Below are 26135 nucleotides of genomic sequence, written 5' to 3' on the forward strand. Positions count from 1 at the left end.
GGCCCAGCGCGCCGGGGTTTTTACACTTTCCGTTCCTTTTGTAAAGACGGAGGAGGAGGAGAAGACGAAGACGAAGACGAAGAAAAAGACGACAGGGAAGACAAAGAGACCCGCAGCGACAAGGCTAGGGGGAGACGAGGGAAGACGGGGAGAAGACGGAGGAGCGGAGGACCAGGAAAGGGGGGCGAGGGGAAAAAAGGAATTGATGTGAAATCCAAGCCCAGCGTCCGCGCCATCGGCACCCGCGCTCCGGGCAGGGCTTGACGGCCGGCTATGGTGAGTGCAGCCGGCGCGGCCGCCGCCGCCACCGCCGCCTTGCCCTCGCGCCGCGTGCGCCCCCGGGGCCGCGGGGTTGCGGGGCCGGGCGCCCCGCGCGGCGGACAGAGGGCCGGGCGCCGGGCGGGAAGGGGGGGGGCGGCGCGCCGGGGCCGCGGGGCTGGGTGGGCTGCGCCGCCGGGGCGCGGGAGCGCCGGCCCGCGTCTCCACGCTCGCTCGCTCCGGGCCCCCGCCCCCCGAGGCCGGCCCCGCGGAGCGGGGCGGGGGCCGACGGCGGCGGCGGGCCCGGCCGGGGAACGGCTCCGGGGGGAGTTCTCACGGAGGGGGTCGCCTGGGATCCCATTTTCACGCTTGAAAGGGTCGCCACCTTGGCTTCCGCTCCGCAGCCTGCTGGTGGCTCCCGACTCGCCAGCTGAGGCAGAGCTGGGTCGGAAGGGCTGGTGCGGAGAGTGACAGCGCCGGGGGGAGGGTGCGGGCCGGGAGCGCGCGCACCGGACCTAGTCCTCTCGTCTCGGAGGCGCTGGTGGAGACCTGCTGGAGGGCACGGGCGCACGCTCCCGCACCCACACCCGGACGCCTGGAGTGCGACACCCTGGGCTAGGAGAGAAGCACCTTAAAAGCCCGGAGCTCACACATTCCCCCCTCCTTCCGCCGTAGGTGGGAAAAAGGGCCAGAGGTGCTTTTCTGAGTTCAGGAAGGGGGCACGGGTGGGAGAGAGGTACGTGTTGACTCTTGCGCCCACGGAATCGGACGTTCTGGTGCCTGCCACCCATTAGAGAGGTCGCCGGCTAGCCGGGTGCTGAGTGTGGCCTCAGGGGAGTCCTGAAGTGGGGTGGGCTGATTCAAACCCCTTTAGACCCGATGCCACACTGGGCCCACAGGACCTCCAGAGACTGTACCTCTGGGATGACATGTGCTATGCCTCCAGGTATTTAAGTTCATGCTAAAAATGACTCCTAGTGTGTGGATGAGCAATCAGTCCAAACTTTTCAGATGTCAATTTACAACACCTAAGAAGAACCATATGGATTGTTGTCTATGGAAGACACCCAGAGACCAATCTTTTCCTAGACCTGGGAGAGAAGACTACTTTCTTCCGCTTTTATCCTCCCCGGGGAGGGGAAATCTAAAAGGACTAGACAGAAATAAAGACCCACAATGGGTGGCTCTAAATTTTAATAATTGTGTAACTGAGGTCTTGAAATACAATAGTGCTTTTTCAGGACTATTGCATTCTGTGTGTGTTCCGTTTTTGTTTTGTTTTTCCTCCAGTAGTTCAACATGCAATTAATTGCCTCCACAAAGAAAGACAATGCTTTTTGGTGTCATCCTTTGTTACTGTAACTTATTATTTCTGGGTGGTACCTCAGGATAAATTGTTGCCTCAGGTGCATTGTGCACCCATGTTGTAAAACAAGGGGCTTTCAATTGAGAGTTTGTGTGTGTTCCAGTTGTCACCCAGCTTCCTTCCACAAGGCTGTAAAATGCCTTTGAGTCCAAGACCTTTTTATATTAAAATGTTGAATCAAGGTGGACACCAATAGACCCATTCTCAATTTGGGGTATTAGCTTCATTTCAAACTCACTGTGAGAAGTGTATCTAATTTCTGGTTATAATCTAGTCCTAATCTAACAAGCTATTTGAATAGGAGTTCACACCATTTGGAATGATTTGGGCGGGGGGGGGGGGGGAAGGCTGTTTTTACAAATTGTCTTCAACTTTCTACAGATAGCAAAACAATATGGATTAAAATATCTGTCTTCCCTGTTTTTATCCTCATTCCTCTCTCTCTCTCTCTCTCACACTCACACACAAACACACATACACACCACACACACACACACACACACACCTTTTATTTTCTCCCGCCTCTGCCACAGTGTATAAAGCCCTATTGAGACATGTAGGCGTGATGTGTAAACCGGATTAGCAGTATGAAAGAAAGACACACAATAAGCTGGAATTGTTTTACTTCCCTTTCATTTCTCATGCCTATATCTCTAATAAATTTGTTGCTCCAGCAGTGGGTCAAAGGGATCATGTTGCTCAGCTTCTTTTTCATGCAAGACCCAATGGCAGAGATCACTGAAATGAATGGTGTGCCTTCTGCCAAATGCAAAGCTTGATACAGATATATTAGATGGGGAGATAGAGATGAGGCAAGAGAGAGATGGAGAAAAAAATGTTCAAAGTCTGGGTCTTTCCAGAATACATCTCTATCCACTGGAGCAATGTGGGTAAGAAGATACTTGAGAAGGGGGGAATCAATACAAGGATCAATGCTGTGTTTTCTTTCAAGTTCATTGTAGGCTCTGGACATTTTCTCTGCTGCATAAAGTCTAATTCCCCTTTTCAAACTAGTATTTGAACCTGGAGTAATAAATGTGGAGATTTCTGGGATCTTCTCAGGACATCTCCCCTCTGCCACCCCACCCCAGGCTCACTACAGACTCAAAAAATGCCAGTGTTCCTGGGTTTGTGCTGTAGACCCCTCATTTACTCTTTTGTGGAATTGGGAGCAGCTTCCCATTAAAGGAGATCAGGGGTAATTAGCAGCATTATTTTGACAAGTTGGCTAGAGCTGTTCCCTTTCCTCCAGTCCTGGGGAGGGGGGAATAGGGGAGGAAACAGAAGGTAGAAGGGGAAGGGGAGGGGAGTCATACTTAGGGGTTTCACATTCTGTGGCTGCTGAGTCTTTTTTTTCACTCCCACCCCTGAAACCTTTTAGACTCATTTTCTACCATCACCTTTTAAATAAATACAAAAGCTGCCAATGAGAAAATAATAAGGCATTCTTAGGGAGCCAAGAAAATGTGGTGGATGGTGGCATACTTGCTCGAATAGAATAGACTAGTTATCCAAGGTACCTGCTTTGAACTGTTCAGGCTCTGGCTCATCACTCACATCTTGCACCCTGGGCTCCCCACCCAGAAACAGACATTACATCAAATCCCCAGTTCCTCTCCCCATCCCAGTCTCTCAACAGGCATACTGTGGGACTTAATATAATACTTGCACTTCTTTGCATTTGAAAAGAATATTAAACTCAGGCAAAATTATAACATGGCCCAGAGATCAATTGACTGGAATACATTTACCCCTTTATTCATTTCTACTGTGCAAAAACTAGCTAAATCACACTAGATTTTAAAGACCCATTTAGTCTCATCTGAGTAACCAGTGAAAAGTCAAATCTCACTATGGTTTCTCATTACTCAGCCAAGCCCACAATTGCTTATCATTGCAATGTCCAGATACAAAGGGCAGATATTTCATTTCCCAGTGTTATCACTTGGATAATTGGATGTCAATTTTGAGATGTGTGTGGTGTGGCCATGGATGTTTGAAGTATTGGAATGGAGAAGGGAAAATATATGAAGGATTCAGATTTTAAAAGTTTAAGAATATCTGTTTGAAAACTACAGACTCCTATGATGAAGTCTTGGATAATGATGGGGAGACCCAAATGACAATTGATAGAGACCATACATTCCCCCTTTACTTGGAAAGGGGAAAGACAGCACTCAACTGTTGCTCCAAAGAGGGCAACTCCTGCTGGTTGAAAAGGCCCCAAGCTCTCACTTATCTGGTAACTCTCAGGAGGGGAGCCACCCTGCAGAAAGGCCAAAAGGGACTGTCTTCCTAGCAGACACCTTCCCAGGCCTGGCTGCTTCAGCCAGCCTCATTTCAGGTCTGGAGAATCCTTATGGCTAAGTTGAAGTTAACAAACCCGGTGTGGCACAGCAGTCCCCTGCACAGGGCATGCATATTAAAGCCGACAACGCTTACAAATGTAAATAAGGGCAGATTGATTAGGAACAACATTATCGCTGGGAATGTCGCACTCGCATGCATCAGCAATGAGGCAAATTGGGGGCAGCCTCAGCCCTGACCACCCAAGTCGAGCAGGCTTTTACACTGGCTCCTCTTCCCTTTCTTAAAACGTTACAGAAACAAGGCCAATTAGATCCTCAAAGTAATTCATCTCTGTGTATGAAAAAAGCAGACCACAGGGGAAGCGGCGGGTGGGGGTGGGGAGATTAAGATAGCGCTTGTTAGAGCCCAGGCTGGGGACTGCGTCCTGGAACCGATGGGTAGAATTTACAGGCCTGGACTATTGTCTGAGATGCTGAAAAGTTAACCTATCAAACAGCGGGTGAGGAGGCTGAGGGCGCTGAAAACCGGGGAGATCAATGTTTAAAACGTTTAGGAATTAAGTCAAACTGAGGGAAATGAGCCCGAGTGGAAGAGGCTTTACCATTGAAATGGTGCACATGTAGAAGCAGTCAGAACGAGAGGATATGCAGCTGCGTGCAGAGAGTAATAAGTAACCATGATGTGTACATAGCCTATAATTTCACTTTAGAATTCCATAATCCAAGTGGCTATACTAAAATTGCTATAAATAAAAGATTAGGAGGCACAACTAATGTTCTGGTCTCAAACGCTGTAAAGGAATGTGAAAAGACAAACATAGCAATAGCAACCTATGGCTACATGATTACCTTGCTACATACATACAGCACGACTCAAATATCAAAAGACTGACATGTAAAACTAGGGGCACCCGCGTCAGGCTCTGGGCTGATGGCTCGGAGCCTGGAGCCTGTTTCCGATTCTGTGTCTCCCTCTCTCTCTGCCCCTCCCCCGTTCATGCTCTGTCTCTCTCTGTCCCAAAAATAATTAAAAAACATTGAAAAAAAAAATTTAAAAAAAACAAAAAAAACAAAAAAAAAAAAACCTAGGGGCACAACCCCCAATTCTCTGAAAAATAATTTCCAGCGGCAAGCACTTAAGAGTTTGACTTGAAACGTCTGCAGAACCAGTCAGTAAAAAAAGGTAGAATGAATCACCTTTCCTGCTTTATGTTCTTTATCAAACAGAATAAAGATCAGGATATCGCTTCAAGATTAAACTTGCTATGTGTCGAGCCCAATCTTCCTTTGATATTATATTTTAAGGTAGTGTCATTTTAATTGCACGGTGCTTGCCTTCCCTTCTGGATTTTAGCAGCCCTCCCAGAGCTGCGCACAAAATCACGTGCTCCTTCAGAGTTTTGAGTTTTGAATTTCCGCGCTAGCCGAGTGCTCCGGTCCTCCTGTTGATCTCGAAAACATCCTCAAGACACTTTTACTGTCTTTGTCTCTATTCTACGAGCCACCCTATTCCGCCCAGGGTCCCTCACACGTTCCGCCGGTTTGGGATTCAGGAGACAGGGCCTCCCATTGACACCAGGACGGAGAAAAAGCTAGAAGGAAGGTGGGGAGGCTGGGTAGGGAGGAGAAAGGGTTCACGTGAAAGAGGAAAAAGAAAGGAAAAGGGAAAGGAGGGAGGGGGAAACCGCCAAAGAGGAAGGAAGAGAGCGGGGAGGGCTGCCGACAAGCCCCCCGCAGGAACCGCGTGGGCCGCCCGGGTGGCCGGCGCGCCCCGCTGCAGTCCCCTTCGGGCAGGGGCCGCGGACGCCCGGCAGCTGAATGGGAAGGGAACCCGTGCGCTCGGCCATTGGCCGGCTGCAGGGAGGCCGCGCGGACATTGGGCAACGTAAGGGGGCCGGACCGCCTTCAGGAATGTACTACGGCGCGTTCGGCACGTCCGTCAGCGCCGGCGGGGTGCTAGCCTCGTCTGGGCTCCCGGGAGGCCGCGCTGGAGACTTGGAGTCCGCCCGGCTCGAGCCAAGCGCACCGACTTCCCTACCTGCTCCGCCTGGGCCGCGCGGGGAGTCCCGGAGCTCGGGTGCGCGCGCAGGCGGAGGCACGCGCGCGCCTAGGCCTCCCGGCAGCCGAGTGCGCGCTGCGCTGGCCCGGCCCTGAGTCACGTGGCCGCATGGGCTCCGCCTTCTCCCTGCTCCTCCCCCTTTCCCTCCATCTGGGTTTCTTTCTTTCCTTTCCTCTCCTTTCTTTCTTCTTTTTTTTCAATGAACACACACCGTGTGCATCTTAAAGCCACACTGCTCCAATTCACTGCTGCGGTCGGCTTCTAGCTGCCGCGGGGTCCCCCTCTGCAGTTCAACCACGTTTTTAAAAAAGAAAAATACTAAAAGGAAGCAGAATCGAATTTGCGGGGTCTGGTCCCTATCTCAGGGAGGAATTTAATAACTTGCAAACTTAAGAAAAACAAATTACACTCCTCAAAAATTCTATTTTTCAATAAGCGGAACTGTGTAGATAGTTTAATTTGTCTATGGCCCCAGGATCTACTTCAGAGGGTCGCGTGTTTTCCTCCCCAACGGGAAGCGAATCCCCGGGATGTCTCGGTGACACTGGCCGCAGTGTCCTGACAAGTCCTCGCAATCAGCGCACAATTTGTTTCGAATGAATCCAACATCAAAGCCTTTATTCTCCCCAACGTCACGCTATTATTAAATATAACAGGATGCGTACCAATTTTTGAAAAAAATAAAACTTTAAAAAGACTTTAAGTAAACAAAGGCACATGAGTAATAAAAGGGGGGCGTCCAAACGAACCCCAAATAGGAAAACTTTTTTCTCTTAAGGAAACAGTTCCGTTGCTCCGGATTGTTAAAAAGATTCTGTTGTTTCTCTTTTGCATATGTCATATTAAAGATTCAAATAAAAACGCCTCTGCCTCCACAAGACTACTTCGGTGTCTGGATTCCACGTTTTAAAAACACTGACTCCTTCAAACGGCGACTGTGCTGCCGTGGGTTTTGGTGTGGGGTGGGGGGGAGGATTTTAAGAAAGGGTGGCTTTCCCCAACGTCCTTACTTTCCTCTTTAACTTTCCATTTTGTTTATCTTAATGCGAGGCGTTGTTCCCTGCGAGAGCCTAAGTCTTCTCTTTAGTTAGAAAAGAAAAGAGAGGAGAAAAAAAAAAAAATCTGGCACACACTGGCGCACTATCCACCACCCTGTCATTATTGGTGCAGGCCTGGGAATTCAAGCCGGACCTCCCAGTATTTGCTGCAGCTTGAGGCCAAGGTGCCTCTGAAAGGGTTTTCTTTGAGGAATTTCAGAAATTGTTTAAGCGCTTAAAAAAATATTACATTTCCCCCCGTGTCTATCGCGAGGCAAATGCTCGTGGATGTGTGTGTGTGAGAGAGTGTGTGTGCGCGCGCAAAAGGCGTCTTACAAAAAGAAGACACTGTTGAAAAGAAAAGAAATAAGAAAGAAAAGGGAGGGGGGAGCATTCCTTAATGGAAGTATTGCATGCGAGAAGGTTGGCGCTCTCGGAGGCTCCCCCCGAAGCCGGGGATGCACACACTGGGGTTGCCTACCTGGGTGGTCTCTCTACTTTGGTGAGCTGTTGCTAAGCAGCTAATAATAGTCATGTTTGCTGAGTAATTTCTGCCCTCCGCGAGCCAATCGCGTCGCAGAAACCCAAGCCATCTGACAGCCCCGGGGGCGGGAGCTCCAGCCTTTTTCTCTTTCGCTCGGTCTCTCCCCCTCCACCCCCTCCCCTCCTCCTCCTCTTTCTCCAAATGGAGAGAGTTCTTTTTTTTCTTCTTCCATCTCATCTATTGAATCAAGGAGCTGCTGCGGCCGCTGCCCGCTGCACACACACAGAGCGGAGTCCCCAGGTCCCGGGAGCGAGAGAGGCGCGCTGCACTGGGGCAGAATGGTCCAGCGGGTCGGCGAGGAGCACAAGAAAGCAGAGTCCGGGACCGAACAGCCACCGCGAACCCAGCAGCCAGAGCCCGAGCAGCCCGAGCAGCAGCTTCAGGAGCCGCCACCGCCAGCAGCAGCCGCCGCGGGAGCAGCGGCGACGGCGGCTGCCCCGGCCCGGCAGCGCTGAGACCCGCCGGGCACCCACGGACCCTGCGGCAGTGGCTCTGCGCTTACCCTCCGCGGCCGCTCGGGCGACCCGGGAGGCGCCGAGGGAGACTGCGAGGCCGGCGGGAGCGGCGGGGATTTGCTGGCGCTTTCTGCAGTGAAGGGGTCGCGGCGCGGGGCGGGGGGCGGGTAGGGGGAGTTGGGGACCGCGAGGAGCTCCGCGCGAGCGCCCGAAGGACAGGCTGGCTCCGCGCGCCGGCTCTCGCCTTCCCGAGAACTGGATGTGGGCAGCGGCGGCCGCAGGGACCTCGGGACCCCCGCGCAATGTGGCAATGGATGGCGCAGGGTCTGACTCCCCGGCAGCGGCTGCGGCCGCAGCGGCAGCAGCGCCCGCCGTGTGAGCAGCAGCGGCAACAGCAGCAGCAGCAGCAGCAGGTCTGTCAACCCCAGCCCGAACAGCCGGCGGCCAGCAGCGTCCACGCCAGCCGAGCGCCCGGGCGCGCCGGGAGCCCGCAGCGGCGGCGGCAGCAGCGCGCCGGGCCGCCCGGGAAGCCTCGGTTCCCGCGGCGGCGGCGGCGGCGGCGGCGGCGGCAACATGGCCTCGGCTGGTAACGCCGCGGAGCCCCAGGACCGCGGCGGCGGCGGCAGCTGCAGCGGGGCCCCGGGCCGGCCGGCCGGCGGCGGGAGGCGCAGACGGACCGGGGGGCTGCGCCGCAACGCCGCGCTGGACCGGGACTATCTGCACCGGCCCAGCTACTGCGACGCCGCCTTCGCTCTGGAGCAGATTTCCAAGGTGCATTTCAGACTCTCTCCTCTCCTCCCACTCTCTCTTCCCTCCTCTTCCTCTTTGGGATCGCCCCCGCCACACACACACACACACACACACACACACACACACACACCTCTCCAGGAAAAGAAGCAGACAAGTGGGGATTGAAAAATTCAAACCCTCCCTCCGGTCCTAGGAGGAAAGGGCTGTCTGAGGTCCGCAGGGGGTGGAGGGTGTGTGTGTGTGTGTGTGTGTGTGTGTGTGTGTGTGTGTGTACGCGCCCTCCCCGGCAAGCCTTTTCCGGAGCACTGGAAAGCGGTCCACAGAGGACCACCTCGAGGGCGGCCTCAGCGCGGCACAGCCCAGTGCCCCCAGCCCCGTAGCCCCCTGCTCCCGCGCCCCTGCCCCTATTTGCAACCTAAACCCCTGTAATGCTGCCACATTTCTTAACATCTTGGAGGGGGAGGCGGAGTGGAGAGAGGCGGAGAGAGGAAGGGGGGGGAGGGAGCCGAAATAAAGGTGGTTTCCTCTTTTGGCAGCCGGTTTTGCTTTTGTTGAACATGAGATCTCTACCCTCTTAAAAATTATCCTTGGAAGAGGGCATCTCCCCTCTTCCTTTTTAGTTTTTGAGCCACCTCTTCTCAGAGCCTGAGGGGAAAGGGAAAGTTGTAAACAAATTGCCACCTTAAATCCGCGGTACTTGTCTGCCAAGCGGCCGGGTTCATTGTGTTTACGAGGCTCGCTGAAATGTGTGGAATCCAGGGAAGGCGAGCACCCAGACGGGGGCCCGCCGGGGCAGCGGCCAGCGCCGGGGAAACGCCGCCGCCGGGAGCAGCCAGCGCCCAGCCAGGACCCCCGCCTGCGCCGGCCTGGGCCCTTACCCCGTGCACTTGGCTACTTTTTACGTTTAACCAGATGGGAAGGGAGAGGAGGGAAAGATCCATGTGGCTGCCCTCTTCCGATCACAAATGTTGTCGTAAGTTGCAGATGGCTGCCCCACTTCCTAATTCAGCTCACACAGCGTCTCCCAACGCTATGGAAATGCGTCGCGAGTGAGCTCCGGCGGCCGCGCTCACCACGTGGATCCCCACTTACTACCACGCGGGGCGGGGGTCAGGCTCGGGGAGCCCGCAATACATTGTTCCCAGAGCGCGCTCGTCCCCCAGCCCCCATCCCTGCCGGGGCACCCCGAGAGGGGTAAAAGATGGGGCTTGACTTGCGGGGAAGGGACCCTTGGTTTCCTGGTTCTTAAATGGTGGGCTCCATCGCAGACATTGAGCAGCCCCTCCCTTCCCGGCTCCGGGGTGAATATTGCCTGTGATGAGTGATTTCTCTCCTCTCTGCCTCGGCTTCCCTTCCCCCTGTTCTTGCAGCCCTTCTCCCCAACGCCCCCAAGACACCTTCGGGGATGTTGCGCGGGTCGAGCGGGGGGTTGTCCCTGCTGTCGCCAAGGTGCAGCTCCCACGCTGCAGCCCCACTTTGATTTATGTCCAGGCGCCCCCCACGCCGCTCGCCTTACCCGGGGCCAGCCTGGGTTCCAGTCCCGAGGGCACCCCCCACCCACGGATGTCGCGGGATCCGCGGGCGGGTGCGCGCAAGCCGGCGTGGGCGCGCGGGCCGCGACTCCCCGGCGCTCACTCCTCCCTTCTGCTTCATCCTCAGGGGAAAGCTACTGGCCGGAAAGCGCCGCTGTGGCTGAGAGCGAAGTTTCAGAGACTCTTGTTTAAACTGGGTTGTTACATTCAAAAAAACTGCGGCAAGTTCTTGGTTGTGGGCCTCCTCATATTTGGGGCCTTCGCTGTGGGATTAAAGGCAGCTAATCTCGAGACCAACGTGGAAGAGCTGTGGGTGGAAGGTAAGAGACCTAGCGCCCGCCGCAGCGACCTCTCGTCCCCCAGCCCAGGCCCCCTTCCCGTCCTCCTTCCAACTGATAAAGATATTTGCCAGCGTCCACCTAGAGCCTTTCTGTGGCGAGCGAGAACCCCCTGCCCGCACCAGGGGGAATTGTTTATTGTTTGGGCGCCTGGCTGGGAGCCAGGCCCGCCCGACAAAGGCCGCGCTGTAATCTACTCGGGGCGCTGCGCTTTGCTAGGTGTTGTGGGAGAGAGTGGCGAGGGCGGGCCGGCGGGGGCGCCAGGCCCCTCCGCGGGACGGACCACTCCGCGCGGCCGGGGACCCCTGGGGCCTGCCGCCGCCGCTGCTCGCCTCCGCCGCGCCGGAGACGCGGTCGGAGGAAGGCCTCTCGGCTCCTGGCTCTCCTCCTCGGCGTCCTTCCCTCCCCCACCCCCACCCACCACGTCCAAAGAGAAAGAAGGGGGGGGCAGAGAGAGGCCACCCCTCCGGCTGGAGGGAGTGCGCGCGCCCCCGGCGGCCGTGGCCGCCGCGCCGCGGAGGGTGGGGGGCGGGCGCAGCGCGGGCCTGCGGAGGCGGCGGCGTGTGTGGTCCTGTTTTTGGACAGCTTTCAACTCTGGGGGAAAAAAACATTTGTCTCAAGGTACAAAAAAAAAAAAAAAAAAGTGGGGGTGGGGAGGAAAGGAGTTGAAAAAAAACCAGTAAAGCATAGACTGGAACGCATGTTTGCAAAGTAGATTAATGTTTCCTCGCGGGTGGGGGCTTTTTAAATGGTATGATTTGGGGGCAAGGCTGCGTTTTGCAGGCTGAAAGAAATGAGTTTTAAGAACGCGGGTTTGGAGGGCGGGGCCACGCGGGAGCTCTCCAAGGCTTTCTGCCAGTCTTTTATACACATTCCTCAATTTGGGGGTTCTCGAAGTGTCTTTTTTTAAGCAGTTGTAAATTTAAAATAGATTCCCCCCCCCCCCACCCCCACGACGGAAACATTTTACATTCTTTTGGTCGCACGGCTTTTTTGTTGGGGGGGTGGGTGTTATTGGTGGTTGTTTTTTAATTATTTTCTGGAAAGTAACAGATTTGCTATTTGGAAACATTTAACCCCTAAACACTGCCTTGGATATCTCTGACAATAGGATGGGAAGGAAGGATTGAGGTAATTATGCAGATTTTTCAAAACAGAATATCTTGAGCATTCCTAGGGAAAGCTACCTAACCCAAAATTTGGAAGCCTAAGAGTTATATGTGTAATTACGTGAATGATTCCTTTTAGGATGCTGAGAACTAACCTTGGAGAATATTTTGTTAACTATGCCTTGTTTATGAAGATTCAGCTCTCTGTGTTTTGCAAGCATATGGTGGAGTCTTTAATTGAGAAGTGACAATTAAAATAATAGTCCAAGTAATTAAGGCCAGAAAACATTCTTGCTTTAAGTAGCTTGATAATTAATACAAAAGTATTCTTTGGATTGAATCCATGGGGTAATTTACCTCAGTTGAGCACTTCAGCATCATTGGTAGATAAAAGAAGGGTTTTATTGAACACCTGTGATATCTTAGCACCAAGCTTACTGAGCACCAATAATGTCCCCAGCACGTGTTAGGTACTGTAAGGGTCACTGAAGTCTGTGAGACACTCTCTGTGCACAAATCCACTCACTTACAAAATACTAGAGTTGAATGGGCTTGCAGTAAATTTGAGCTCACAGTTGAAGTGGGCCATGAAAGTCAAATGGGGAAAAAAAGCTTCTGCGGAAGTGAGGCAAATTAGGGTGACCTGGAGAGAGAGAGAAGGAGAGAGGGAGTTCTGCACAAGAGCTCAGAAAGGGGGTCAAGCAAAGCCCAAGTGAGTGGAGGCCCCTAGTGTAGTGGGAATAGGGTGCCATGGCTCATGTGTGCCCTGGAGCACAGGGCTGTAGTTCAGAAATGATGTGATTGGCTAGGCTGTGGGGAGCTGGATGAAACAAGGGATGAGCAGAGGGGCCTCCCAGCTCTGTCCATATGTTCACACTGCACCACTCAGACCAATGAATTTGCTCAGTATCAGTGATGACAAAAGATAATTTTTTGCTATTTTGAGCAAGACTTTTAGGTAGACCTTTAATACATGTAAAGAGAAGTGATGCGATTTATTTTCTTAACATTGTATATTTCTGGAAGCAACTGTGTTTCTGCATTACACACTTCATTGCAAGTCCTGAAAGAAGGAGGAACATGATTAGGGGCAGTCTCCCTGAGCTGCCGCTTAGTGAGAGAGTATTAAGGAGTGATACCTCAGACACTCAGGACTCAGTTTGCCAACTTTGGGCCTCTGAGTTTTGGTATTTTCAGCGTGGCTCACAAGTTCTTTAAGCAAATGTTATTTTACTTAATGCTATCACTTGTTGAGCAACTGCCATTACTGTTTATTATCTATTATCACAAGGCTTACAACTCAATAAAGTAGCCATCTATTATATTTATTTTTATAACATGATAGTGTATGTGGTATTTCTACATGTAATAGCTGAATTCTTGTTCCATTTTACAATGGCAAAATGTCCACTTTGCCTACTAATGATTTAAGTCAACTTGGCCTCTTGATTTCTTGATTTGTCATCATTCATTCATTCATTCATTCATTGGGTATTAGATTCTTCCCGGTAGAAGAAGCAATAGTTTCATAAATGCAAGGAAACCCCACCAGGGATCCCATGAGGCCACCATACCATCTTATAATTTTAACATAAATTCAAAGAAGAGGTAACAGTGAGGAGGTCTTGTTTATGGTGTAGTGAACTTGGTGTTCATATCAGCAATAAATAGTGTAAGCATTTGTTTTCAGGAGTTGGAATTTCCTGCTGTCCTACACTGTAGCAGATTAAAATGAGCAGCAACTCAGAATTTAGGTTAATTTGTACTTTAATCTCTTTGATAAATTCTTCATCACTATGAGCACAAGAAGTCTGTTAGATGGTTGTTTTCTTAATGGAGACTGTAAATGTTCTGAACATAAACATGGGTGCTTACTACTCTAAATAAACCAAATGAATAGAGATTGCGTATTTCCCTAGTTAAAAAGCAACAGACTGAGAAAGCATAAGAGATTTTAAGGGGAGGGGAATGCTGAGGGACAGCTTGGAAAAAATGCTATTTCCCTTGTGATATTTAAAAATATGACCTACCACACACACTACATAGATAAATATACAAAGGCAACTAGAGATACATATATCTACATACCTACACACGAATACATATTATATACCAGGTGATTCCTGCACAATATGTGGGGTTAGGTGCGCCAACCCCTCCACAATTAAAAATCCATGTATAACTTTGACTCTCCAAAAACTTAACTACTAACAGCCTGTGTTGACTGGAAGCCTTACTAATAACATAAATAGTCAATCAACACATATTTTGAATGTTACACACATCATTTACTGTATTCTTACAATAAAATGAGTTAGAGAAAAGAAAATGTTATTACAAAAATCAAGAGGAAGAAAATATATAGATATGGTAGAGTATTTATATCCCCAAAAAATCTGCATATAAGTAGACCTGCACAGTTCAAACCTGTGTTGTTCATATATCTCCACTTAATATTTGTATTTGTGTGTACACATAGACTTACTACATCTATCTTTGTATCTGCCAAGATAATTGTTATCTTTTTAATATAGCCGGCAAATTAAAGGGATCCACTTGATAGGCTACATCACTGATTTGACTTTCATGCTTTTAACATGCTGGGGAAATGTGGCTTTATAAGGACAGTTTGAATACATTGGCCACAATGTGCAGACCAATATAAGCTAGATAAATAAGATTCTGTCCTATTTTTATCTCATTGGTGATAAGAATTTTTTGATTCTCTTGTTAAAATGTTCGTACAACGATTGCTGTCATCATTGTAACAGCAACCAGTTTCTTTTAAGAAACTCAATATACATTAGATGTTAGCTTAGGTCTCAGGGTTAGAGTATTTGCAAGTCAGAAATACCAAATTTAGCTCACTTGTGAATAGAGTCATGAGGTTTAGTAAAAGAATATGTGGAATGATGTTGTGGACATCTGCTGTTACTGAAGCACATGCCAGTGGTGGCAAGGTCTGGGAGAGACTAATTGTTATTTAAAAATAAAAATATTCGGGGCACCTGGGTGGCTCAGACAGTTGAGAGTCTAACTTTGGCTCAGGTCATGATCTCACCGCTTGTGAGTTTGAGCCCTGCATTGGACTCTGTGCTGACAGCTCAGAGCCTGGAGCCTGCCTCAGATTTTGTGTCTCCGTCTCTCTGTCGCTCCTCTCCCCCCCCCCCCCAAATAAACAAACATTTAAAAAAAAAATTTTAGGGGCACCTGGGTGGCTCAGTCGGTTGAGTGTCCGACTTCGGCTCAGGTCATGATCTTACAGTCTGTGAGTTCGAGCTCCGAATCAGGCTCTGTGCTGACAACTCAGAGCCTGGAGCCTGTTTCGGATTCTGTGTCTCCCTCTCTCTCTGCCTCTCCCCCGCACATGCTCTGTCTCTCTCTGTCAATATTTGTTTTTAAAAAAAATTTTTTTAACTTTTTAAATAAATAAAAATATTCAGCACATGTTCTCCATGCCTGCTCTGTGCCAGGCATTGCATGAAGCTCCAGAGAGATGTTAGTGAAAGGCCACAGTCCCTGCCCTCAGGACCTCCACCCAGCAGGCACATAGACCACTGGCACTAGGGCAGGGACGCCTCCCAGAACAGCCCTGACAGGGGGTCTGAGCCAGGCACAAGGGCTGGAGAGGTGGGGGTGCTGCTAGGGCATTCCAGAACAGAGGAACAGCTCCTGCAAAGGCTCAGAGGCTGGGGGTGTGGCCTCCAGGAGAACTCCCAGTGCTTGACTCCAGTTGGGACATCGGTCTGAGGCGGGGAGCCTTGGGGCCTGGAAGGCCCAGCTGCATGGCAGAATGGTCTCTGCTGTGTGCAGGGCATTCGGCTGAGGGGCTACCAGCTCTTCCTTTTAGTCATTCTTTGCCTGTCTCATTATCTGTACTAGCATATTTGGCCTCTAGTGCCCTCCCGGGACTGGAGTGCTTCAGCTGGATTTCTCTCCTCTGGGCACAGAAGGGAAATACTTTATTTTTAATCTTGTCCATTTCTCTGTTGGCTTTTCCTTTTTTGCTTAGCACCCATATCTTCCTGTCTCCCTTAATAGCTACTACCCCCCACTCCAACCCTCTCTCAGATGCAAGTTTGTTGTCACAACTCTCCAGTGGCAGAACATTCATTTATCTCTTTGAGATTTGTTTTTCCCCTCAAGCTTTGCCCAGCCCCTGGCGTCCTTTACTACAAGGGGTTATAACAGCCTTGAAATGAATCCATATTGCGTTGTGTTTGGTTATTAACATCAAAGGAAGAAGGCACAAGTTGTGACTCTGATTTTTTTTTTTTGTTAAGGAAAATTTAAAAAGATGTTCTTAATGCCTGCTTGATGCTTATAAGTGCTCTCAAGTTTGTTTCTTGCTGGTATGATGGTTTCATTGTTCTTGGCTTGAACTCAGGCAGTTGTAGGAGATAAATGAGCTCCACCACCTTTCTTTAAGTTTAGAGCAAGTTTTCTCACTCTTGACATTTTGCTGGATAATTCTGTGTTATGGGGGCTGCCCTAAGCACCCCAGGATGTTTAGCAGCATCTCTGAACTCTACCCACTAGATGCCAGTAGCAGCCTCCCAGTTGTGACAACCAAAGATGTTTCCAGTCGTTGCCAAATGTGGCGGGCGGGGGGGGGGGGGGGGGAGCTGCACAAAATCACCCCAATTGAGAAGCACTGGTTTAGATAATAGATTCCAATTGGAAGACTCATGCTGTGCAAATGGAGGGCTTTTATTATGATGACATTGTGGCTGCAAATGCATTGCCTTACATGCAAAGGAATTTTTTTTCTTTAAGATAATGTCCCCTCCCCATCTCCATATTTACTGATCTAGGTAACTAATTTTTTATGCTAATAATTTAAGTTTTTTGTTTTTCTTAGAATTACATTAAATATCAAATAAAATGCATGACAAGTTGACAGAGTGAGGGAGGTGGGGAAGACACTGTGTGGGTGGGGGCCAGCTATGCAAGGAAGAGAAAGCTTTATATTAGAATAGATTTTCTTCAGGTAACTTAATTTTGAAGACAGACCTTGTTGCATTTCAAGAAGCGTAGGATGAAAGTTTTATTTAGCATGAAGGTGACTTTGTAAAAAGCAGGAAAAGACACCACTAAACTTAGTTCATATTGAAATAAGAGCTCCTTTTGGAAGCCCGCTCAGTACATTAGCTCTTCGGTGGTCTAGCTCTCCTCCAGATGTTCCTATGACAAACTGCTTTTCCCCGGGTGCCCTTTTGCAGCAGAACCAAAAGGATAGTGAGGGGCTGAGACCTTGAGCCCATATGGGCAATATGAGCTCTGATTTTACTGCCAGTTTCTGCTCTGCAGGGCTGTCAGTTTGGGTGCATTTCACAAGGAACAAGGGACACAAGACCTAATGAAATGCAGCGTATTCTCCTTGGTCCCCTAAGCACTTTGAAAAATTAAGAATATGTTTATTAGCTAGGTATTGATTAGATTGCAATAGCAGGCGCACACATACAGGTGCAAGGAATTGTGGTTTTTCTTTTACATCAGGAGAAAAATAGTTGAAAAATTTACATCCAACAATAATTGCTTTAAAATACCAAATAGCCTCAGGTGCCTTCTCCCCAGGGCAGCTGACCCTGGGAATCTTCCGTGTCTCTTTACTGCCTGCCACTCTTGATCCTGCCAAGGAGTGTAGAAGCCAGGTTGGGCAATGGGGTGTTTCAGATCCACGGACCGCCGCTTGGAGGCTCCAGAAGATGACAGCTTCCAGATGTACGAACCGCCGGATCCGTTTGTTTGGATTATGCACCACAGCTGATGGCGAGATTAACGCTGGCTGGACAAGCTATGGGAGATTTGTCTGGTTTCCACAATGCTGTGTTTATATTTCATTGGGATTTCTCCTTCAAAGCTGACCTCCCCATGACCCCCAGAGCTCTGTCCACTCAGGCCAAGCTGTAACTTGTCTGCCCTTCTTCTCGTGTTGGGGGGTCACAATTGTGCAGCGGAAGGGGCTGCTTTCATGGTTTACCACCCCCCACCCAGCTCCATGCCAGCTGTTCACCCAGATTTAGCCCCAGAAAAGTACTCTTATTTTATGAGGGTAGGAGGTGGGGAGGTGGAGGGGGGTTTGATTTTAAAAGTCTTTTTGGCTTTTAAAACAAATATGGAAATGTTTTTAAATTACTTAAAATTTTTTTAAGATGTTTTATTTATTTTTGAGAGAGAGAGAGACCAAGTGCAAGTGGGGGAGGGGCAGAGAGAGGGAGGGAGACAATCCTTAGCAGTCTCCAAGCTGTCAGCAAAGAGCCTGACATGGGGCTCGAACTCACAAACCGTGGCACCATGACCTGAGCTGAAGTTGGCCGCTTAACTGACTGAGCCACCCAGGTGCCCCTAAACTTACTTTAAAGGACACCATATCTAATAGGGGCCGTTTTGCAGAAGTATAGTATTTGACTCAGCACTAGTGTGATACTATTTTGAAAAAAAGACATCCCTAAATAATCGCCATACCTGTGTGATTCTGTTATTATAACACTATTTCCTTTGCCCCTCGCTGGCTCCCAGAACCTCTTCTCCCAACCCCCCTTTGCTCCCTCCCACCCTTCTTTCCCCCCACAGACTCCTAAACTGCCCTAATCATTTCTTCCCAGTAGATCTCTGGAGTTACTAGTGTGAAATCTGAAATGGTAGTAAATCTGGTTAATCACAAACTGACAGGAGGGAATTAGAACATGTATTATTTCAAACCAGCTGTGGGAGATACCAAATCCCAAGCTGCCATTTGCATCCTTGAGGTTCTTGTCTTGGTAATGGGTGGTGCCCGGACCTTACTCTCTGATTGGGTCTTGTCAGCAGAAGATATACTTCCCCTGTTGAAGAGTCATGGCATCCTATGGACTTTTGAAGTGCCTTAGAACTCATTGACAAATGGAGTGTTAAATAAGTCTTGGTCCCATGTGTTTAATGTGTTGTATGGAGTATGAAGAATTGGGCCCCTTAGCATTTCTTGAGATGGTAAGTGAAATGTAAGCCAATACATTCCAACCCAGGCACCATACTTCAGGCTTTCCATGGATGGAACCCTCACCAAAGGCAAAAGGAACATGGTGCTTGGGCATAGATGGAAGAGGACAGATTTCCTTATCCAAACTTTGGCCGACTCGGCAGCATTAGATGGTCCATCCCACATGAGAGGTCCCAGAGAGCAGAGGGTTTTGCTCATGAAGGCACTTCCAGCAGTTCATACGGAGAAAGCTCCCTGGGATTTTCTTAGTGGGAAGCTTCCCTGACTACACAGGTACCATCAGGGTCGTCAGGATATAAGCACTTTTATTACTTGTTCTCTGCTTTCGAACTTTGAGTTTGGGCCCTTCATCATAAGACCTATTTATTGGATTTGTTTCTCTTAAACTGGATTTAGGATTGTGTTTTTCTTTAAATGGCAGTTTGTTTTCCTACATGTATGTATCTTTAGGTTTGACACAAATAATTTCATCTTCCAAAACAGTAGAATGCTGCATTGGGAAACTGCTTGACTGTCATAGAGATTTTTAGGAAAGATGCATCCTGTCCACAACCTTTCAAGACTCTGACTATTTTGTTGTATTTGGGTTCAGAGCATAGCTGGAAAAACAGCTGTCATGTGTTAGGGAAACTGTGTCGTTTGTGGGCAGTCAGGCACCTGCTCATGAGTGACAAGTTAGTTGTTGGGGAGATTTATAATGTGGATGTAGGGCCCTATTTCTAGAAACCCAGTTGTGAGTTGACCCAGATAGTCCACACTGCATGTGGGTCCCAGAACACCACTGGCTATGAAGGTGAGGCTAGTGAGAAGCAAGTCTCCGTACCACAGCACAAGCTTGATTTATTCTCGTTAGGATAAATGAAAAGAAGCAGTAGGTTTCCCCAATTTATCAACAACATAGTTTTCAGTTATTGATGAAACACGTACAAAAGCAAGCAAAAGGAACTGGAAGTAGGCTTTGTTAAGTCAGTGTGCATGATTTTTTTCCCCTTAAATCATTGCTTAAGGGCTTCTGGCCCCTAGCTCAGGAATCCTGCCCAAAAATGCCAGATGTATTACACAGTCAAGTACTGCAATGTAAACACTGCTCTGTGCCATGAGGCAGGGTGGTCCATCTCCTATTAAAGAAGAGCGAGAGATTGAGAGGGAAAAAGAGGTAAGCCCTCTGCAGTGGCACAGTTGTGGTCGTGTTGTTTGTGTTTTTGGCTGCAGAGTCAAGATTTGGAAGTACAAAAACCTAGATGAATTAATACTTTTTACTGGCAAAGAAAAGCAGCTTGAATTGGGATGCCAAAGAGAGCACGATGTAGCTTGGATAATGTTGCTTCATTGGGTCAGATAAGTTTATAAAATGTTGAACCGAATGGGGAGGGGCTGATAGGAAAGAAGCTGTTGTTTTCATAGCAGCATCTGTGAGCATCACCCTTTTCATCTGCTGTGAGCTCAATTGAAAGGTGAGTGAAGTAAGGCAGGGAGAGACCAGCTTCTTTCACCCCCCTCTCCCGTGTATAAGAAAGCCTCCTGGCTTGGTGCACCTTCTGTGTGTAAACCTAAGAGGTATCACAAAGCTTCTCTGGTGTTTTGTAGCACTGGAGGGGTGGGGGGGGGGGTGGGGTGGGGGGTAGCCCAAGATCTATGTTGCAGAGTAAATGGCCTTCCAGTTTGCTCCCAGTTCCTAGATTTCAGTAAAGCAGCTACTAATGATGTTCATTTGGAGGTAAGAAAGTAACTGGACACTTTGAGCCACCCCTCCAAGTACAACTTGTTTTACAGTGCTGCGGGCAACCCAAGGAAATTGGAACGCCTAGGCATTAGCTGTACATCCAAATAATCTAATACTAAGCAGTCCTTAGCCTTACTAACTTTAGGATGTTTAAACATTAATATGAAGGTATTTTGGGAGTTAGGAGGAAATGGGGTTTCAGTTTGAATTTGGGGAGTTGTTAAAACAACTTGCAACCTGCAATAATATTATCCTGATTTTAGAAATCCATTCTGTAGAGTGATCTGAGAAAATTGCTTTTAGAAACAGGGATGGGAAACAGGCGTTTTGAGATTCAGGAAAATGCAGGCTTCTTGACTCTGGCTCTCCCCCCACCTCCCTCCAGCACTTTTTTTTTTCTGTTTTGAACTCTCCCATCTCCCCACCCCCATTCCCTGATTTCCTTTGCTCCTTTAGTGGGGAAACCAAGAAATTTCACAAAATAGACTTAAATATCACCCAGTGTCTTTTGAAATAAAAGCATTCTAAGAGAATAACAAAAGAATTTTCCCTAGTTGCCTAAGAAATTATTTCTTCTCTTACCTGACTTTTCTCCATGAGGTTCATACATTGTTGCACTAAGTTTAAAAATGATAAATATGATGCCATCATTTTAGGCTACACATGATCCAGAAAAAAAAATTGCACGTTTAATATGTTGCTTAATTGCAAACAAAGCTTGCAATTTGAGAGAATTGGGATTAGGGCTAAATATCTATTAACTGCTCTTTCTAGAGATTTGGGGAATAGGATGACCCTTTTTTTTTCTTTTTTTTTTTTTTTTTTTAAATAGGCTACAGTTTCACATGGCTCCCAAAAGAAATCTCTCTCCCTTTTTGTTTCCCACACCAATTGATTTATCATTTTGCTTGCAAGCAGATCCAGAATGTTAGGGCAAGAACACACTCACTTTTTTCTCGTAACTTTTTTGTTGCGGACCGAAACCAGTTGACTTGAATAAATTTTTCTGAGGCCTGAATGTAGCCAGCAACGTGGAAAAATCTTGCCATTCAGGGCCGTCTGAATGTACATTTCAGCCACACAGTAAGCTGCATTGGTAGGCACTGGACTGCTAAATACAACCATTTTTCGCAGCAGCGAGTTAGACAGGTGATTAGCATAATTAGCACCGAGCAGCTATACATATGGTAATGCTGAGTGTGTAAATGCCAGCTGCGGTGTAAAATTTATGTCAGGGGTCGGCAGGGCTGTGCGAAAGTATTGTGTTCCAGCTGCAGGTCAGGGCCGCCAAAGCTTACCTCCTTTTCTCTTGTTGGTGAATACGCCAAACAGAAGAGAAAGACAGAAATATAACAGATACGGCTTTGATGGAACAGCCCAGTTCTGTGCAAGAAGGACTGTTCTATAAAACACACACATACACACACCCTTGCACACACTTGCAGAAATCCCGTTGCTTTCTCTACAAATCGTGTTTACTTCATGCAGGGTGCACGTAAGCGGCAGCCAGGATGCAGGTTTGGGGAGGTACAAGGACCAAGTGATTTTTCTGGGAGGAAAAGTTTCAGTCACTGAATTCTTACAAGGCGTTAAGAGTTGTTCTGTTTCTTTCCATCCTCTTGCTGACCGCCCCCCCCCCACTCCTGCCCACATTGTTTTCCTTCAAATTAAATGGGAACACCCCTACCTCCCCCACCCCCACCCCATGGGATAGGACTGTAATATAAGGTTCCAACAGCAAGACTCTCTTCCCAAATTGCTTGACTGGTTTTAGCAAAGGACTAGAAGTTCCTTTGTGTTGTTTTTCTGGGGCAGCTCTGCTCACCACTTCACTGCCACTATCAGACCCATGACATCCTTTATAGATAAGAAAAGAATCAGTAGGGCTCTTGCTGGAAAGGAGGACAGTCTTGAATGGTTCACACCCTTGGGAATGCATGATGGGGGAATTTATGGCTGTGACGAGTTCATGAATTTTCTCTGCTGTCCCCTCCCCTTTTTTTCAGTTGGTGGCTATAAGGAGCAGTGGTGGTGACAGAATATAGTTCACACCATGCTGACCTGGTGATGAAACTTCCTCGAGGCACCAGGGGGTCCTTATGCATCAGTCCCTAATCCAGCTAATCCTGATGGCAACAAAATCATGAAAGTGGCCCCCAGGGAGGGTGTGGGAGATAAAGCAGGCCAGCGTGATGTTCCTCAAGGCCCTGGGAGCCTGCCTGTGGAGGTGGGGACTCACATTGTCTTCTCCCCTGTGCGTGCTCAAGTAGGAGGCCGGTGCCAAGAGGCCCAGGCCGTATAATGGCAAGAAGACTGTTGAGAGCAGAGAGGTGATGTCAGCCCCACAGAAGCTGAGAGAAGGGAGCTGGGGTTAATGTTATGCAGCAGCCCGAATGCTGGGGTAGAGAGCCCGCAGCCCGGGCAGGCACTTGGCTTTTGTTGTCGTGGTTGTGTTGTGTTCTGTTTTTATTTTTTGAGTGAAGAATTTAGGAGGCCTTAACTAAGGACTTAAAACTTGATAACAACACTGTCTTTGGTCCCTGGTTTCTGCTTCTTGGTCCAGCTTTGCCTCTGAGCATGCTGCTCTGTGTCGAACCCTCCCAGGCTTGCTCAGCTCCTGCAAAAGGACAGGACTTGAGTTTGCATCTACTTGCTTATAGACTGGAGCATTCAGGTGAATCTTGGTAGCGCCTGGGACAGTTCCCAGTGGGGCAAGTGTGCAGTTAGGGATAGAGCAGATCTCCATCCCGTTCCAGCCTGCCGGAAGCCAGGAACATTCTTGAGTCCACAGGCTGTGGCTTCACTCGGCCTGTCTTTGAGGGGACGGGGGGGGGGGTTGACCGCAGCCCTCATTTGCCACAGCAGCAAGTGACCAAAGAAGAATGGGTCTCCTAACAGATGCAGTGTGATCTTGGGAGCTGCTGGCCCTGGAGAGAATACCAGGTGGGGGGAGCTGTGGCAGGCAGCAGGTCCAGTGTGGACACAGTGCTGGGCTGACCTGATCGTGTCCGACAGGGTGAGCGGGCAGCTTCAGGGAAAGCCATTCAGAGAAGCAGCCTGGGCGGTAACAGATGGCACCACAAACAGCTGGTGTGGGGGCTTGTGGTGGGCACATGCTCAGGCCTGCTACCCCTTCCACCACGTTCCGCCCTCCTCACCACCACCACCCCCCTCAAGCTGTCCCTGGGGAGGTGTGGGGATGTGTCCTGCTCTTGTCTTGTTTTTGTGGTTTTCACTCACTGGGCTCACTTCATGAAGGCAAATTCTCTTTGGGCTATCTGATTCTAGCATTTTCCCATGGCAACACCCAAGGGCACAATCCCACGAGGAGAAAAACAGCCCTGAAGCTTAAGCAGCAGTTGGCTAGTCATGAATAAAAGAGATGGCTGGAAGACTGACTAAAACTCACAGCTCAGGAGTTTTCAGCCAATTGCCCAAATTACGGAATCTTCATTTTTTTCAATTTAGAAAACGAGCTGGTGCTAATAATTTTGCAGTTACACCCTTTGGAGATTTGTAGTTTTTCACCCTCACAATAACTAATCGCAACATTGAAAGAAGGACCTGAAGTAACTAAAGGGGAAGGAAAAAAAATCTCTCTAGAGGCTGTTAGATAATTCATGGGATTAATCAAATGCAAATGCTCCGCTTGCATATACACAGACCCCATTTTCCTAATTGGACTCTGAGTGGGTACTTTTCAGGCTGAAAGGGTCATTTGTTTTGACTGATTGACTTTTTGAGGCTTTGGGGAGAATTAATATCTTATACAGATGACTGCCTGTTCCCAAGGCTCTGTATTGAGGCTGTTCATTCATTTATTCCTCTGACACACTGAGTGTGCGCATGCGCCTGGTGTGCCGAGATAAGTGGGCAGCGGGCGGTGCCTCCCTGAAAGGACTTGGAATTTACTGGCAAAAATACTTCGTTTGGTCCCTCAGATCACCTTTATGTGGATCACAATAAGCTTTTGCTAAAAGTTTTGTGCATGAATGCTGCAGCCGTTTATTAAGCTCTGTGCAGGGGCCATGCTGAAGAATGGTACAAGGTGGGAGAGCATCATGAGGGGAACATCTCTTGTCTGCCATGGAATGGAACAGCACTGGCCCAGAGGTATGGACCCCTGGGTGGAATGGTTTCTCACCTGTGCTGGCCCTTCTTCACCTTGGAAAACCATAATGGTTTGATTTAGGGAGGAAAGGATCAGCAGAGCTTGAGGAAGAACTTCTTTGGGGAAGTGATGCTTTTTACCCCAGCTCTTTCAAAGAATTGGTTTAAGCCTCAGATTTCTGGAGAATTTGCAGGTAAAGAGGCCTAAAGCTGTGTACCCTAGTCTCTCTAACCCCCTCCTCCAAATCAGGCCCCTCTGGGGACCCCAAGGAAAATGGGGGGCTGGTACTGCCACCCATGAGGTTCTACTGAAAAAACTATCTCTTCACAGTGGCAGTAAACACTGTGGGAAGCAATGTTGTCCTTTAAGCAAAAATGCCATCCGTTGTCCTGTGTAATACTCTGGTGCAGGTGCATTCTAAAAGCTCTAGCTATGAGCTTGACACAGTCTGGTATATGGAATTCAGGACTTCTAAACTCATATCCTCAACTAGTGCTCAGAAGCCACAAGGCTCTCTCCAGGCAGTTGGACTAGGGTTGAGGGTCGGTTCCACCTCCTCTCAGCTGGGGGACCTTGGGCAATTGCAGCTACTTTTCCTCTTCTGTAAAATAAGGGTGATGGATGATACATGCCCTGTGATGAATAAGCAACCGAATGAGTGGATGAGTTCAGGGTTTGGGAAATTTCACAACACATTGTTAACACTCACACCAATTGATGAGGTTAGTAGTATCATTTTCATCCCATTTCATAGAGAAGGTTGCTGAAGCCCAATTATGTCACAGGGACTCGTCCCAAATCTCAGTGCTGCCTTTCTGGTCCTGGTTCCCACCACCTGACTGTCCAGTCAGCTTGCCCCAGCTTGATGAGGGAACAGCACCGCACTGAGCAAAATATTTATAACTAGGTAAAGAATGAGTGGGAAATGGGTTTGCAGATGAAAAACATACACAAATGTAAAAGGCTATTTCGTGTCCCAGGATCCTGAGATAACATTTTTCATGAGTCTTGTTCAAAGAGTTTGATTGTTATTTTATTGTTAAAAGTTATTGCGTTTGGAAGAAGGAAAAGAATATAAGAGGACTTTAGAATTTAATGAATATGCATGTTTTGTTTTGTTTGCGTTGAGCTTTTTAATTCAGATCCCTACCAAGTAGCTTTCTTGTTTTTCTCTTTTTGTCACATGGAAGTCTTTAATTATATGGGTTCTTTGCAGAAAAATTAAGAAGTAGTGATAACCCTCAAAAAGGGAAATGGGTAAATATTATCCATAAACCACCACACAGCAGTAGTGGCTGTTCACATGGCTGTCAGCATTCATACATCTACATCACAAATACTGGATCATATGGTTCATTCTGCTCAGTAGTCGGAAATAATTATGCAGTATTTCATGAACAGATTGTTTTTTAAATAGAAAGGACCTTGACCTTGAACATGGGACAGAGAAGGGAGAAAAACCATCTCCCCCAGACTGCACCTGTAACTTCGGTCGCTTGAAATGGGGTCTGTGGGGCTTCCTGCTGATGGAGCATCACGCTGATGTGTGATGAGGAAGACTC

The 26135-nt window shown here is 48.7% G+C and overlaps 1 protein-coding gene across 5 annotated transcripts in view; it reads left to right on the forward strand.

The window, feature by feature from the left end:
• Positions 1–162: 162 nt before the first annotated feature.
• The window catches only part of PTCH1 (patched 1), a 71733-nt gene continuing 45760 nt past the window's right edge, over positions 163–26135 (forward strand). For 2 of the 5 annotated variants that reach the window (XM_058695493.1, XM_058695494.1), the window contains exons 1-2: positions 8557–8799; positions 10438–10630. In XM_058695493.1, coding sequence (XP_058551476.1) covers positions 8602–8799; positions 10438–10630 — 391 coding nt within the window. In that variant the 5' untranslated portion in view covers positions 8557–8601. Of the gene's footprint in view, positions 277–8556; positions 8800–9548; positions 9752–10437; positions 10631–11187; positions 11270–26135 lie in introns of those variants that run through there. The other 3 variants (XM_058695495.1, XM_058695497.1, XM_058695496.1) reach the window with 3 other exon arrangements.

Source organism: Neofelis nebulosa, chromosome 12 (genome assembly GCF_028018385.1).
Source record: "Neofelis nebulosa isolate mNeoNeb1 chromosome 12, mNeoNeb1.pri, whole genome shotgun sequence".
NCBI lineage: Eukaryota > Metazoa > Chordata > Mammalia > Carnivora > Felidae > Neofelis > Neofelis nebulosa.